The following is a 15171-nucleotide window of genomic DNA, read 5'->3' as shown; positions in this document are numbered from 1 at the left end:
AATTTGTGTTGAAAAAAATACACTTGCTTTAAAGAGACAACAAAACAAAAAAATAATGGTGCCCTTCATGCCACTGAACTCTCAAGCAGATCTAATTTGATATAATTTTGATTACCATCAATTATCTCTAAGAAACCAGATGGATATAAAAAACATGATGTCTAAATGAATGTGTTCAATAACAATTTTTTGCTTAAAAATTAGCTTGTCCTCTGCGCTTAGGCTTATCATTTATTAAGGGATAATTTTCTACATGCCTTGTAAACATAGTATAGTAGTAAGAAAAATGCTAATCTTGGTTTTGTGTTCTTTCTAAAAAAGTTTTTGACATGAAACTAAGCATACTAGACTTTTGCTGTCAGTGCTTCACCACCGTTATTGTCTGCCTTGTTGCCCCTTGTGCAGGTATTTCAGCCAACACTGTAATGATTAGAAAGCAAAATGAGTACGTCAATTTAATGTCTTTGTAAATCTATCAATGTCTCTTCTATCTTCAATAGGACTGCTCTCAACCAAAATTTGCATGTATTAGAATGCTTTGTGCTATAGTGTGAGGTAGCCTTGTAAGGCTTGAGTTTGCATACTAGGTAAATCTATATTAATGGTCTAATCATTCCGAGATTTTCTCCTAATATGCTTTAGAGCTTAAAGGATTTCATAATATTTGTTTGTTAAGCTTGTAAGATTCCATGATTTATTAGGCCGTTAGTTATTATGACTGGCCTTACCTAAATGTTTATGTTAGTTTATATAATACAGTTTGGTGCTTTTTCTCTCTAACTACATTATCCTTAGTTTTCCCTCTTCCAATGGAATCCTTGGGAATGTTTTAGAAGTAGCAACCTTGTGGGATCATCTACCTGGTTACAGTATTACATATAGATTAATACTCTTTTCTAATCTCTTCTCTCCTTTTACTGGAATATTTGTTGGAATTTAATTGATTCCCTCGCAGGATTTTATCCTCGTTAGTCTCTTTTATTAGTAGATGGTGGAATACAATCTGTCTCCTCCCATAATTCATTTTTTTTGCCATCTTTTTTTCCTTGTATTTGATAGATTTTGTTTTACTTGCCACTCTCATTTTTCAAAATCTTGATATGATTTGAAGCAGAGTTTTAGGAACTCTTTGGTAGAATTGGTCGTAGGATTGGAGAAGTTTTAGAGGGTGAATATTGTGCGTTGTTTTTTCTTATTTAAAAACTTCTTTATCTTTTAAGAATTAAGCAATTGAAAGAAACACAAAAGATAATTTCATTTTTATTTGCTATTTTAAAACTTGCGATTGTTGATCATTTTCAATAAATAATTCTAGTAGTTCCTTTCTCAAGAGAAAGAGGACTCGTTTTACAAGAAGTTGAGAAATTGTAACATGATTATCTTTCCTTTACAAGTAGGAAAGATAATTAAAATAAAAGTGTGCATAGTGACAACTAAAGATCCAAAGCATTTTCGGAAATTCCTTTACAAGAGTTGTGGTTTGCGTAGCATAGGCATTTTCGGAACGAGGCGAGAGGAGAGGCACTTGAGCAATTGATGAAGAAGTCTTGGCTCTAGACTTTCTTTAATGGACTCGGATCAATCTATTGATCAGCCTATTGATATATCGATTGCCTTGAAAATTGAATCGATTTGATAGTTATCTAATAATTAAGTACAATTAAGCATAGTTGTCTTGAAAAAAAAAAGAATTAGCATAGTAATATAATAATTAAGTACAATTAAGCATGATAATTATCTAACTGTGTGATTTCGAAATTCAAATGACCCCTCTAAAGCTGTCCTCATAATGAGGACTTGTCATTATTATTATTTTTTTCCTTTGAGGAATCACTACAATCTAGGAACTCACCGTTGACCAAACCTTTGGTTCTCTAAATCCGTTTGGATTTCTTCTGCCCAACATCTAATCTGTCAAGATTTTCTTTTGACTTGATCTATCATCCTTATCGCTATTAGTTTATAATAAGATTTAACTTTAAACTTTTCTCAATATTGAAATCTGGATTCAATATTAAAATTCAGGTTCCTTCACTTATCAATAGAGTCGTCAATTTAGGTTAGACCCATCGAGTTGACCCGTCCCATCAAACAATTTAAGCAAGTTGAGTTGAAACTTTATCAACCTAAGTCCGTCGTGGGCCGACCTAACTAGGCCCGTGGATTGGTCTGTGAATTGAGAAACACATGTAAACTAAGTTTTATGTCATTTTATTATCTTTCTTTGTTATAATTTTGAAATAAAAATAGTACTTTTTATCCAACATAAATATTTGTTTTTGTCTATTTATATTTAAAATATATATTTGTGGATACATTTAATTGATGAAACCTTTCCGAAGTAAAACATTGAAGATATGAAATATTTTTTAAATTTTTTTAGAAAACATTTGATGGGTCCGTGGGTTGGTCCGCCAAATCCGCAATCCGCTTTGGATTGGGTTGAGTTGGAAATTTTCCAACCCGCCATGTTGACGGGTCGGCCCGCCCCGTCCCACCAAATGATTGACTCGCCATGGGCCGACCCGCCCCGCCACGGATTAGCCCATCTAACAGCTCTACGTATCAACAATCTTTTTCTTTTTAATTTATAATAATTTGGCTCAAAGTTTAAAATAAAATAATTTTAATTTTTTTTTAAAAAAAAATCTTCATCAAATTAAACTCTCCAGTTTAATATTCTTGATGTTTTTCAAAATATTTAATTTTTTAAAAAACTTTTAATCTATTTCCCTCCCCTTGCATATATTAAAAAGGGATACTCCCAAAAAAATCATAATAAATTGTAAGGGTGATTTTTGAAACATATTTTTAAAAGATAATTACTCAAGTATGTCGAAATTATTTTCAAAAGTTTTTAAGTCCTTAAACATCCAGAAGTACTTAGAGAAAAAAAAAATTAGCTTTTAAAAGAATTTTTTCTAAATATTCAAACATACTAGTTTTCAAAAAGATTTTTTTTTTAACACGATTTAGAGAAAATAAAATTTTCAACTAGATCTTAAAAAAAATTGAATTCCTTAATTAACGCTTCTCAATAATAATATGTTTAAAAGATATTTTTCAAAACTATTTTCAAGTAAAAAAATTAAAAAAATATTTTCAAATAAAAAAAATATTTGTAAAAAGTTTTTTGAGCATTTTTAGAAAACATATTGAAAAAACTGAAGGATATTTGAACTTTCAAAAAAGATAATCAAAGAATATTTGAAATATTTTCAACTTTAATGTTTTGAAGATTTTAAAAATTCATATTTTTTTAATCTAGATTGTGGAATCCAAGTTCGAGAGTATTTTTAAACTCAAGAGACTCTCAAAGGTGTAATGATATTTATTTGGAGTAATTATATAATTCTTAATGTCATTAGTGAGTTTTGATAAAAATCACTTATGGAAAAGAATTTAGATATTTCTATAATGACATGATATTATCCATTTTTGGTCTAGACCCTCATGACTAGGCTCTTGGGCTATCCCTAAAAGGTCTCATGTTAATGGAGATATCTTTTTTTTTATAAACTCATAATCTTTTCCTTTTGTTTTCAATATGGGACTATGTTTATAATCTTGCAACCTCAACAATTTAAAATTTCAAAATCTTACATGTTTGAATCAGGGGTGTCTGAAGAATCTTTTACTGGTGTTGATGAATAAGTATTACATGCTTAATCCTTTTAATGAGATTGTATTGAATTACGTTGAAGTTATGAAAATTTTAAAATCACACATCTCTCATGTAGACTGTGAAACATAGATTTGACTGCATAATAATACTCAAAAGATTCTTATGAGTGTAATGATGTTGGTTTAAAACGACTCTGATGTTTCTAAAACATCAAGGAGTTTTTATCAAAACTTGCTTATAGGCTTAAACACTTTATAAAAACTAAGTTCATTACATCCTTATATCATCATCTTGAGTAATCATGCCTTTAGGCAAAAGTTTCATAACTTAGTTAGAGAGTTGTAGATTTTTAAAATTAGCATTAACTTTGAGAGTTGTGTAATCTTAACTGTCCATTGATGAGTTATGGATAGTCAATTGTAGATCACAAATCGAGTATAGTAAATTTAAAAATCGATCGACAAATTCGTCTATTAAATATATTAGTATCATCAATTGACTGTTTATAAAACAATTGGCTGCTTATAATATAGAGGAATAATTAGCAATGGTTATATGATTTGATAAATATAAAAGTTGAATATATTTTGATTATTATAAAAGTTAGTAAATTGCAGAAATATATTTGAAGTCAATTTGAGGGATGAGTATTCCTACTGCTCTCGCTCTCCAAAAGATAATTACGCAAGCAATAGCTAGCTGGACTCCACTATCTAGCAATTTTATATGTTACAAAAACGGGGTGAAATCGGTTACCCGATGGCCTCCCACAGATCCTCATATCTATATTTTTTTTTTTAATTAGGAGATGGTATATAATTATAGTAGGATTATAATTGTAATTTGATTCTAATTAGTTATGATTTCTTTATATTTATTTTTTCATTTAGATTATAGTTTAGATATGAACAGACAGTCGGAGATCATCTGGATATCGTTGACGGTTTGACCGTCCAAAGATTGTCTCTCGCTCGACGTCCGATAATTCAACCATCCGTTCACCATCGACGGCCTCTAGATGTCTTCTGACAGTTTATCTCGACCTCAACTATAACCTAAATAAGAAGATGAACTTAAAAAAAATCATAATTAATTATAATTAGATCATGATAATAATTCAACTCACGATTCAATTATAATTATATTATAAATAATAAAACAAGTGGGTTAAAGAATCCTTCCTCCCCGTAACAGAGTGAATTAGAAAATTGAAGTTACCTGGATACGGATAACATTATTAATAGCTTAATGCCTATTCTAATTTTTTTTCCCAAAGTAATCAGAATTCAACCTTCATTTCATTTTTATCTGACCCCAGTTGAAACATTAATGCGGTGATGATTTTATATTCTGCCATGTCAGCGATGACATGCAAATATTTTTACCATGTAGAACCAAATTCATAATTAATTAGTTAATAATTATCTACCATATAATGCGGGGCGTTTGGAATTAGTCTTATCTCTTAGCCGAAGCGTACTCCACTGTATTTTATGCGGAGTGTTTAAAGCTAATTTGATATAGCAACAATAATAATAATTAAATCTTTTTTTTTATTAGATGAGATCGATCGTATAAATTTTTTTTAATCATTGAACTCTATCTTCTATTATCATCTATATTTAAATAAATTTTATCTTATTTTATTGTTACTAACCAAGTTTTTTTTTGTCTTCCTCTTCCTCTTCCTCTTCCTCGTTTGATATGCATATTTATCATAGTTTCATATCACCTAACTGGATCATTTATTAGTCATCTAAGTACATGTTCGTACCATCTTAAACATGTCTCTCGGAGTTTTTTCAAAATAGATGCAACTCCGACTTTCTCTCTAATGTTCTCATTTCTTATTTTGTCTATCCTCGTATGTCCACACATCCACCTTAACATCCTCATCTCTGTAACTCTCATCTTCTGCTCATGTGCTCGAGTCATAGCCCAACATTCAGCTCCATATAACATAGCAGATCTAACTGCAGTTTTATAGAACTTACCTTTAAGTTTAAGAGGTACTTTACGGTCACATAAAATACTCGACGCTCCCCTCCATTTCACCCATCCTGTTTGTATTCTATGTAAGGTATCTCTCTCAATCCCTCCATCGTTTTATAAAATGATCCTAAATATTTAAATCTCTCGATTCCGGACAACTCATCATCTCCTATCTTAACAATTGTTTCATTACTTCTAATATTGCTAAACTTAAATTCCATATATTCTGTCTTTAATTTACTAAGCTTAAAACATTTCCCTTCTAGTGTTTCCCTTCAAGATTCTAGTTTAGCATTTACTCCTTCACGTGTTTCATCTACCAAAATAATATCATCTGCAAACAACATGCACCACGGTACTGTGTCTTGAATGTGGGAAGTAAGTTCGTCTATAATTAGTATAAAAAGATAGGGACTTAGAGCTGATCCTTGATGTAACCCTATCTTTATTAGAAATGCTTCAATTACTCGGTCTGAAGTATTTACTCTGGTCGTTACATCCTCATACATATCCTTAATTAGTTCAATATATGTTACGCTAACACATCTCTTTTATAAAATTCTCCATATAATTTCTCTTGATACTATATCATAAGATTTTCCTAAGTCAATAAATATATACCATGTGTAGATCTTGTTTTTGCTCTCGATATTTTTCAATTAATTGTCTAAGAAGATGTATAGCTTCTATTGTCGACCTTCCAGATATAAACCCAAATTGATTTTCTATCATTGTGGTCTCCTTCCTTAATCTTTTTTCTATTACTTTTTCCCAAAGTTTCATAGTATGACTCATTAGTTTAATACCCTTATAGTTTGTATAATTTTATACGTCTCCCTTGTTCTTATATAAGGGAACTAGAGTACTTATTCTCCATTGGTCATACATTTTTTTCGTTTTCAATATCATGTTAAATAATTTTGTATGTCATTCAATATCTTGTTTCCCTAAGCACTTTCATATCTCTATCGAAATATCATCTAGTCTAACGGCTTTTCCATTGTGCATCTCATTTAAAGTTTGCTTTACTTCTGAAGTTTCAAGTCTACGATAAAAATTAAAATTTCTATACTCATTTGACCTACTTAAATTACCTAAGTTAAATTGGTTACCTAAACCTTCATTAAAAAGTTGATGAAAATACTTGTTCCACCACTCTTTTATTTCTCCATCGTTTACTAATACCCTATTATATTCATCTTTAATAAATTTTATTTGGCTAAGATCTCTTGTTTTCCTTTCTCTCGCTTTAGCTATTCTATAAATGTCTTTTTCCCCTTCTTTTGTATCTAACTTTTGATATAAGCGTTCAAAAGTTTCATCTTTTGCTTCACTCACTACTTTCTTAGCTTCTTTCTTGGCTATTGTATATTTTTTTAAGGTTTCCTCGTTCTTACAAATATATAATTTCTTATAAGCTATTCATTTTTTCCTTCACTTTCTCTTGTACTTTCTCATTTCACCACCAAGATTCTTTACTTAGTGGTGCATGTTTCTTTGACTCACCGAGTACACTCTTAGCTACTATTTTCAACTTTGATATCATCTTATCCCATGTTGTATTAGAGTTATAGTATATTTCATCTAATGCTTGTATTTCTACCTCCTCCTTAAATATATTTTACTTCTCATCCTTTAATTTCCACCACTTAATTCTAGGAATTGTATATATTTTCTTTCTATTGATACTATGTTTGAGGCGTATATCCAACACTACTATTCTATGTTGGGTAGTTAAGCTTTCTCCATGTTAGTTAGAGCCCTAGAGCCAATCATTTGATGATTGTTGTATGGACTCATTGTATCATATTCTTGTATATAAATAAAGACATTTGTTTTGGTTATTATACTTACTTGTATTGGTGCCAAATAACTAAGTATAATAGCGTCCTTGAGTAGAAGGTTCTTACCTATATCAATCAATTGGTTGAATCGATAGTGAGATGATATAGGGAATACTACTCTTAATCATTCATAGTCGAGTATTAACATTCAGGGACAATGTTAATGCGACGAGACTAGCATGTAGGTCAACTCGATGACTTGATCTCACAAGTCATGGATATGGAGATATCAAGTTGACACATGGGTATGCATTAGAGAATGCATACTGAATGACCCGCCATGAGAAAGTATCATGGATCGTTATATGAGTGTCATATACTTTCTCATGTGGCTATTAGTATGACTACTAGTCCTTGGACCTAAAGTCACCATGGTTCCCTACATAAGGAGTTACGTACTTTGGCTTCGTCAAACGTCACCTGTAACTGGGTGGACTATAAAGGCGATTACTGGGTATGTAACAAATTATGCGGAGGGATGTGAGTGATGTAGATGGGATCTATCCCTCCTATATGACGGGAGTGACATCGATATTCTTGATAGAGTGAGACCACTAAGTGCATGGTCATGCCCAAATTAGTCAATATGAGATATTGAGCTCATTTGATTGAGTGAGTCTACTTGGAGTTCAAGATTTAGATTGATTAGAGGATGACACGGTCTATGCCTCATATTGATCAATCTAGATGTCATGGATAGAAGGATAATGACATATATTGTGAGGAGTCACAATTAGTAGTCACAAGGTGATGTTGGATCTCAACATTCTTGTAACTTGGATAGTAATGATGTATTGCTAGATACTGCTCATTACTTATGCTTCTAAATGGGTTTAGGAGCATTGCCAACGTTACAAGAACCTATAGAGTCACACACAAAGGGTAATTAGATGGAGATTAGGTTTATTTGATGAATCTAAAGGATTAGGTCCATGTGATGAACCAAATTGGATTAAGAGTAATCCAAATTAGGCTAATTGAGTTGGACTCAATTTGGTTCATGTATTAGATGAGTCTAATTTGGACTTAGACTCATTGAATCAATTTAATTCAATGAATAGAGATTCATTAAATTAAAATTGACTTGAACCAATAGTTAGATTAGTGTTGGTGCAACCTTAGGTCAAGGTTGACCTGGTTGACCAGACTCGAGTTGACTTGACTCGAGTTGTGTTTTGATGTTTGACGAGTTGTGTTTGACAATGGTTGTATCTTGATGTTTGACAAGGATACAAGCTTGGGAGATTGTGAGTGCAACCCGTGGTCAAGGTTGACCTGGTTGACCCGAGGTGAGTTGACCTGACTCGGAAAAGTTCTGGTGAGTGAAGCCAGGCAGACAGGAAAGTCCTGGTGAGTGAAGCCAGGCAGTTGTGAAAACCCTAGTGAGTGAAGCTAGGTGAAAGTCCTGGTGAGTGAAGCCAGACAGTGAGAAAGTCCTGGTGAGTGAAGCCGGGCAGATTGGAAATCCTGGTGAGTGAAGCCAGGTGAAAACTCTAGTGAGTGAAGCTAGGTGAAAGTCCTGGTGAGTGAAGCCGGGCAAGGGAAAATCCAGATGGATCAAGGGTGATTGGACATCTGGTGTTGAGAAGGTCAAGTAGGTCAAGGGAGTGACCGGATACTTGACACGAAGAGAAAAGTCCAAGTGGGTCAAAGGGATTGACCGGACACTTGGTAGGGAGTCTTAGCAGGTCAAGGGAGTGACCAGATGCTAAGCATGAGATACCAATAGGTCAAGGTTGACCGGATATTGGTTTTGAAGGCTTGAGACTTGATTTGGGCAAAAACCAAGCTCTGGATCAATCAGTGGAGTGATCCAGTGATACGCTGGGTATCTGGATCGGTCTGGTGACCGATCAGTAACCAAACAGTAGCCTACTGAGTGTTATCTGATCGGTCTGCAGACCGATCAGGAAACAACGATCAGAAGGCAAAAAGCTCGGGAGAAAAGGAAGAGGATCGGTCCCTGGACCGATCAGAGAAAGCTCTGATCGGTCCCCAGGACCGATCAGGATGAAGCTGGACCGATCAGGAGCATGCCTGATCGGTCCAGGAGCTCTGTGGACCGATCAGGCTGAAGCCTGATCGGTCCAGGTCCTAGCCGTTGCGTAGCAACGGCTAGTTTCTTCGCTGTCTTCTTCGCAGGTATAAAGGGGTCGAGGGCTGCTGCTGCACTGTTACTTCTTCTTTTCTGCTAGAACTTCTGTTCTTCTGCTGCTGAAGCTTCTGCTTCAACTGAGCTTTGATTGAGCTCGCCTCCGAAGCTTCGCGTGAGCTTCCAGTCGTCGACCAGCTGCTGCGTTTGGGTTGTGAAGTTGCTGCTTCACCTCCAGTCGACAAGAAAGCAAGCAATTGGTAGAGTGCTATTGTATTCATATTGTATTGCTTTTCTTACTGTTCTTGTACTCTTTGTTTGCTGTTGCAAACGTTTGTGGCGAGGTTTCTCCACCCACAAGGAGTATATTGTATTAGCCGGTTCTCCGGGGACTCATCCACCGACGGATTGACTGGACTCGTCCACCTTACGGACACGCCGAGGAGTAGGAGCCCTAATCTCCGAACCTCGTTACATCCTTGTGTTAAGGTTTGGTTTTCTTCTCTTTCGTTTCTTTGTATTTTCCGCTGCGCTAACACGTTTTGTAGAAAGAAACGACGATTTGGGGTCGGCTATTCACACCCCTCTCTCTAGCCGAGTACGAACGATCCTAACAATTAGATCAACCATGTGCGAGAAGTGGTCAAGTTTGACTTGACTTGAGAGGAAGATGAAAGGTCAAGTTTGACTTGACCATTTGCCACCTCATTGGTGAGTTAACATTAAGTGGACCATGATGATGCTCCACATCATCATGCTTACTTAAGTGAAGTGCCACCTCATGGGAGTTACCAAGAGTTGTGACTCTTGGTATCCCATGGAGGTTACAAACCACATAAGTGTGGTCGGCCACTTTATTGGATGGTAAGAGTTTCATTTTTGTGTAGATTAACTCCATCATCTTCTTCCTCAAGCTCTCATCTTCTCTCCCTCTCCTCCACCTTGGCCGAACCTTTCAAAAGGTGCTAGCACACTTTTTGTTTGGTTTCTCCCTCTCTTGCTTGTGTGGATACACATAGAGGAGTATCTACTTTGATACTCTTGAGATCCGGCGAACCTTGGACGAGCGAGATTACGCGAAGGGCTTCGTATCAAGGGTAAACTCTTCTCCTTTGTAGATCTAGGTTAGAAAACTCATACTCGAAGTTTTTACGAAATTTTATTCTTCGCACGGATCCGGTGGCGGGGGATTTCGGGGTTTCCGCAACGCAAAAAAAGATTTTTGCGGCCCGAAAAACCCAACACTCCAGAGATGATTTTACACTCTTTACAAATCTTTCTATTCTTCTTCCTAATTATAAGAAAGTAAATTTTGATTTATTATTCCCACTTTTGAATGTGACTAAGTGTTCTTCTCTTTTCTTAAAAAATGTATTAGCTAATATAAGGTCATATGCTATTGCAAAATCTAATATAGTTTTCCCTTCCTCATTCCTCGCTCCAAACCCATAACTCCCATGCACCCTCTCATATTCCTCATTTTTCATTCCGACATGCCCATTTAGATCACCTCCTATTAAAATCATTTCATTTGGTGGAATATTTTATAATATTTCATCTAAGTCCTCCCAAAATCTTGATTTGGTAGTTTCATCTAATCCTACCTGTGGTACATATACGCTAATTATGGTAATAATTTCTTTCGTCACTATTATCTTAAGGGCTATAATTCTATCTCCTTTTTTAACTACTTCTACAACTTCATTCTTTAACAAACTATCTACAATAATACCCACTCCATTTATCTTATTTTACTCTTTCCAGTGTACTATAACTTAAAACCCGAGTTTTCTATCATCTTTGCCTTCTCACCTGTCCATTTTGTCTATTGTACACACAAAATACTAATTCTTCTCCTAATCATCATATCTACTACCTCCATTGATTTATCAGTGAGAGTTCCTATGTTTCATGTTCTAAATCTTAGATTATTAGTTTTCCTATCATATTTATTCTTATCCAACCTATGGTGTGAGAACTCTTGCCTATTTAACACTACACCTAAGTTCTCATGGAGATGTAGTGGTCCTTACTGAGACGTTACAATCAGACTCTGTAACGTGAACTCTTGCATATTTAGCACTACATCCGAGTTCTGGAGATGTAATGGTCCTTGCCAAGATATTACAGTCGGACTTTGCAACGCGTTCCTTCTGGGGGCAAGGTGAAGTCTTGGTAGGTCGAACATTTTGAGCGAAATTCTAGAGTCGAGGATTCTAAGTGAAAATCCTGGTGGACTAGGTAGAAGCCTAGAAGGGCCATGGAGTGGACGTTCAATTTGAAGACCTGAAGTCTCGGATGCTGAGCAACAGTTCAGACGGTCTGGAGGACCGATATGACAAAAGGTAAACTCTCTTGAAAGGAGTAGGTGAGGACGCGTTCCCCCGAGTAGGGAACAGTAAGCGTCGATTCGACCTAAATTTTCAGTAAAACTCAAAGTCATAATCGGAAAGTCCGAGGCTGTTAAATTCATAGTAAAACTCATATTCTAGATATTAGTTATTGCATGGACTATCTTTATTTTGCAGGAAATAAAGTGTTGGAAAAAGACTGGTCCGGGCGCTCGGAAGGGATCCGGGTGCCCAAACCTGGTCCGAGCGCCCAGAATGCCAAAGTCTATCCCTTCACCAGGTTGGAGTACGCTAATTGGCGCCCAGAATAACCTATATAAGCAGCATTCAACCAAGAGACAAAAACACAACTTTAATTCACAATTGCTTTCTTGCGCGCTGCTCCAAAGACATTCCTACGACTCCACGACATGACTCTGACGATCGAGTGACGCTGCTTCGACGACCGAGCAACACAACTCTAACCACTGGGTGATGCGACTCCAATTATGCTCATAAAGATGTTGATTCTGGAATTCAATTATGGGTTTAATAATTGAGAATGAAGATGTCAAAACCTTCGTTAAGGAGTTAACATACTGATTTACTTCAAACAAAAGGTTGAGACCACTACACTTCTCACGAAGTTAGTGTCCATGCATTATAATGTGAAAAGCAGTATTAGGGAGTATATCATGGGGATGTCGAACTTGATTACAATGCTTAGGATACTAAAATGGAAATGTCTGAAAGCATACTTATGAACCTCATCGTAATCTCTCTGCCTACGTAATTCACTCCTTTCCATATTAGCTATAATACTCAAAAGGAGAAATAGACACTGAATGAGTTCGTAACTCTATAGAATGAAGAGAGATTAAAGCATAACATATCTCATAGTGTTCATTTTATATCCTCATATTTGAACAAGAAAAAAAAAGGAGTAAAGCATGGATATACAACTTGTAGTGACCAGGACTTCAAGGTAGAAGATGCAAAAGCAAGATCTAGACTCAACTTATTTTTTGTAAAAATAAAGATCACCTAAAGAAAGATTATCCTAGATATGTTAACTGGTATGTCAAGAAAGATATACTTCTCAATTTTATAATTAGTTGAAAAGTCAACTTAATTACTATATCTAATAGTAGTTGGTGGATAGATACAAGTATAACTATTTACATAAATATAACTATATAGGATTGTCAAATGATATTGAAAATTTTATTTATAGGAAAATTGATAACAAGCGAAAATATAAGTAGAAAGTGTCTTTAGATATTTTTACTTCTTATAGGGAAATAATTGAATCCAGTAGTTCTATTATTATTTGATCTCCAGGCCGTTCTTCTGGGTAAATATGCCATTTATTTTCCACAAACGAAACACAAAAAAAGGGAGAAAAAACCAAATCAAATAAAGCTAAATCGTTGTCCCCCGTTTGATTGCCACCGCAAAGACAACCACGTACAGCCATGGGCAAAATTATTGCATGTCCCTATCGGTGGGGAGGTGTCAATTATCATTCGTACCTTTACAGTCGAGCCTATCCTTCAAAATACTTTTCTTTTTTATATTCTCTTTCAAATTAAAATAATGTGATGATTAAAATATAAAATATAATTATATAAAATTTTAAGATTAAAATTTAACCTATCTAACTATATCTCTTAGTATTATAATTTATCTTCTTCGTATAAATAGATTAACCGAAGAAGAAGGCACACGTAAAGGTGAGACCTTTACTTACAGAAAAGAAAGTAGGTTGTTGCGGATATAAATCCTTCATGAGTGCGGACCTCTTTCACAGGACTTCAAAAGCGAGCAAAAAACACACGTTTTTACACCAAAGAACGTCTTGCTCTCGTGACCATGCACTATTTTATCAAAGTATTTTATAGTTATAATAATTTTAGTCAAAATTGTCATTAAAATATTAAAATAAAAATATTTTAAAGATGAAAAAATGAGATGGGCACCGCTAATAATATAACATCAATTTTAACGATAATAAAAATACGAGACACGCTTTACATCCCCTAACTAACATATGCATCTCAATTACCAACCATGCCAATTGATAATCGACTAGTGTATTATTGATGCCACTCGGTACCCCTGGACACAGAAGGAAGGAGACGTAGCAAAGTGAAACTAACAAGCAAGCACTAAGCTCCACACCGACACATTCAGCGGGTCATGTCTTGGGCCGGCGGTGGCATGGTCGCCATGTGCCCCTGCCTTTCCATGTTCCCATGCCAACCTGCACCACAAATATAATCGATCGATATATCAATCTAATCTCGATATCTCATCGATGGATTGATGAATTGAATACGAAATATTAATTATAATTTGTATGCCTATGCTCATGTCGAAGCCGCGGCGGCTGAGCTCGCGGTACATCTGGCAGAGAGAGCAGCACTCGCAGCAGCAGTGGACGAGGCAGTCGTTGCAGGGAGCCTCGCGCAGCCCGAACTGCGCTCGCAGCTTGCTGCGGTAGCAGCAGGAGTACAAGCAGGAGCAGCACGTCAGGAACATCAGCAGCGCGTACAACGCCCCACTCGCCCCGCACGCTGTAAATTAGTTAGTTAGTTAGTTAGTATAATTGAAGCATACAGATGTGTAGATCATGGTTGGAGGTGATGATTACAGGTGGATCCTCTGTCGACGATCTCGGCGATTTGGCCGAACGTGATGCAGGGGCAGAGGCAGGTGATGCAGCCTGCGAATTAAGAAATACAGTCCAAATTGGTCGAGAAAGGATGGGATCGAACGATTAGAGAAGTGGGAAGTAGATGTACAGTTGCTGGGGTTGGCGCAGCAGTCGCAGAGGCCGGTGGACCACGGACCGATCGTCGGCTGATGATGACCTTGGACTTGGAAAGTGCCCGGTGGGGCGGTCACCGGGACGCCTGTAGACGGCGGTGGGACGCCGTAGTAGGGGTTGGTAGTCGGCGGGGCATCGTAGTAGGGCTCTTGCTTGGAGGGATACATGATGAGGAATTGAGGATGAGAGCAGGGAAATGGAAGTGCGAGAGTTGTTTTATGCCTGGCCCTGAATTGAAAAGTCAAGTCCACGGTTAAGTTTTTACGGTCAAGTCCACTGAATTAAGTTTTTTTTAAAATATATATATATATATATTATGCTAAATTAAGTTGACTAGTAAATATAACGATCGATCAAGCGATTTTAGAATTTGCTGAATTAAGTTGTTTAAGAAATATAAGAGAAAAATACCTTTAATCTCCTCTTATGTTTTTTTATCAAGTAGTATTTATCCCTTA

At 35.7% G+C, this 15171-nt stretch overlaps 1 protein-coding gene across 1 annotated transcript; it reads right to left on the bottom strand.

Moving 5' to 3' along the window:
* Positions 1 to 13865: 13865 nt before the first annotated feature.
* On the bottom strand, positions 13866 to 14923 carry LOC121991662 (cell number regulator 2-like). Its single transcript, XM_042545654.1, has 4 exons — positions 14688 to 14923; positions 14537 to 14608; positions 14247 to 14459; positions 13866 to 14146 (listed from the first exon to the last, which is right to left on the bottom strand). Exons 1-4 carry the CDS (start codon positions 14878 to 14880, stop codon positions 14073 to 14075), a joined length of 552 nt encoding a protein of 183 aa, XP_042401588.1. The 5' UTR covers positions 14881 to 14923; the 3' UTR covers positions 13866 to 14072.
* Positions 14924 to 15171: the final 248 nt, after the last annotated feature.

The sequence above is a fragment of the Zingiber officinale genome, chromosome 6B, assembly GCF_018446385.1.
Source record: "Zingiber officinale cultivar Zhangliang chromosome 6B, Zo_v1.1, whole genome shotgun sequence".
Taxonomy (NCBI): Eukaryota; Viridiplantae; Streptophyta; class Magnoliopsida; order Zingiberales; family Zingiberaceae; genus Zingiber; species Zingiber officinale.
The sequence above is the reverse complement of the archived record's forward strand: the minus strand, read 5'-3'. Positions and strand labels throughout refer to the sequence as shown.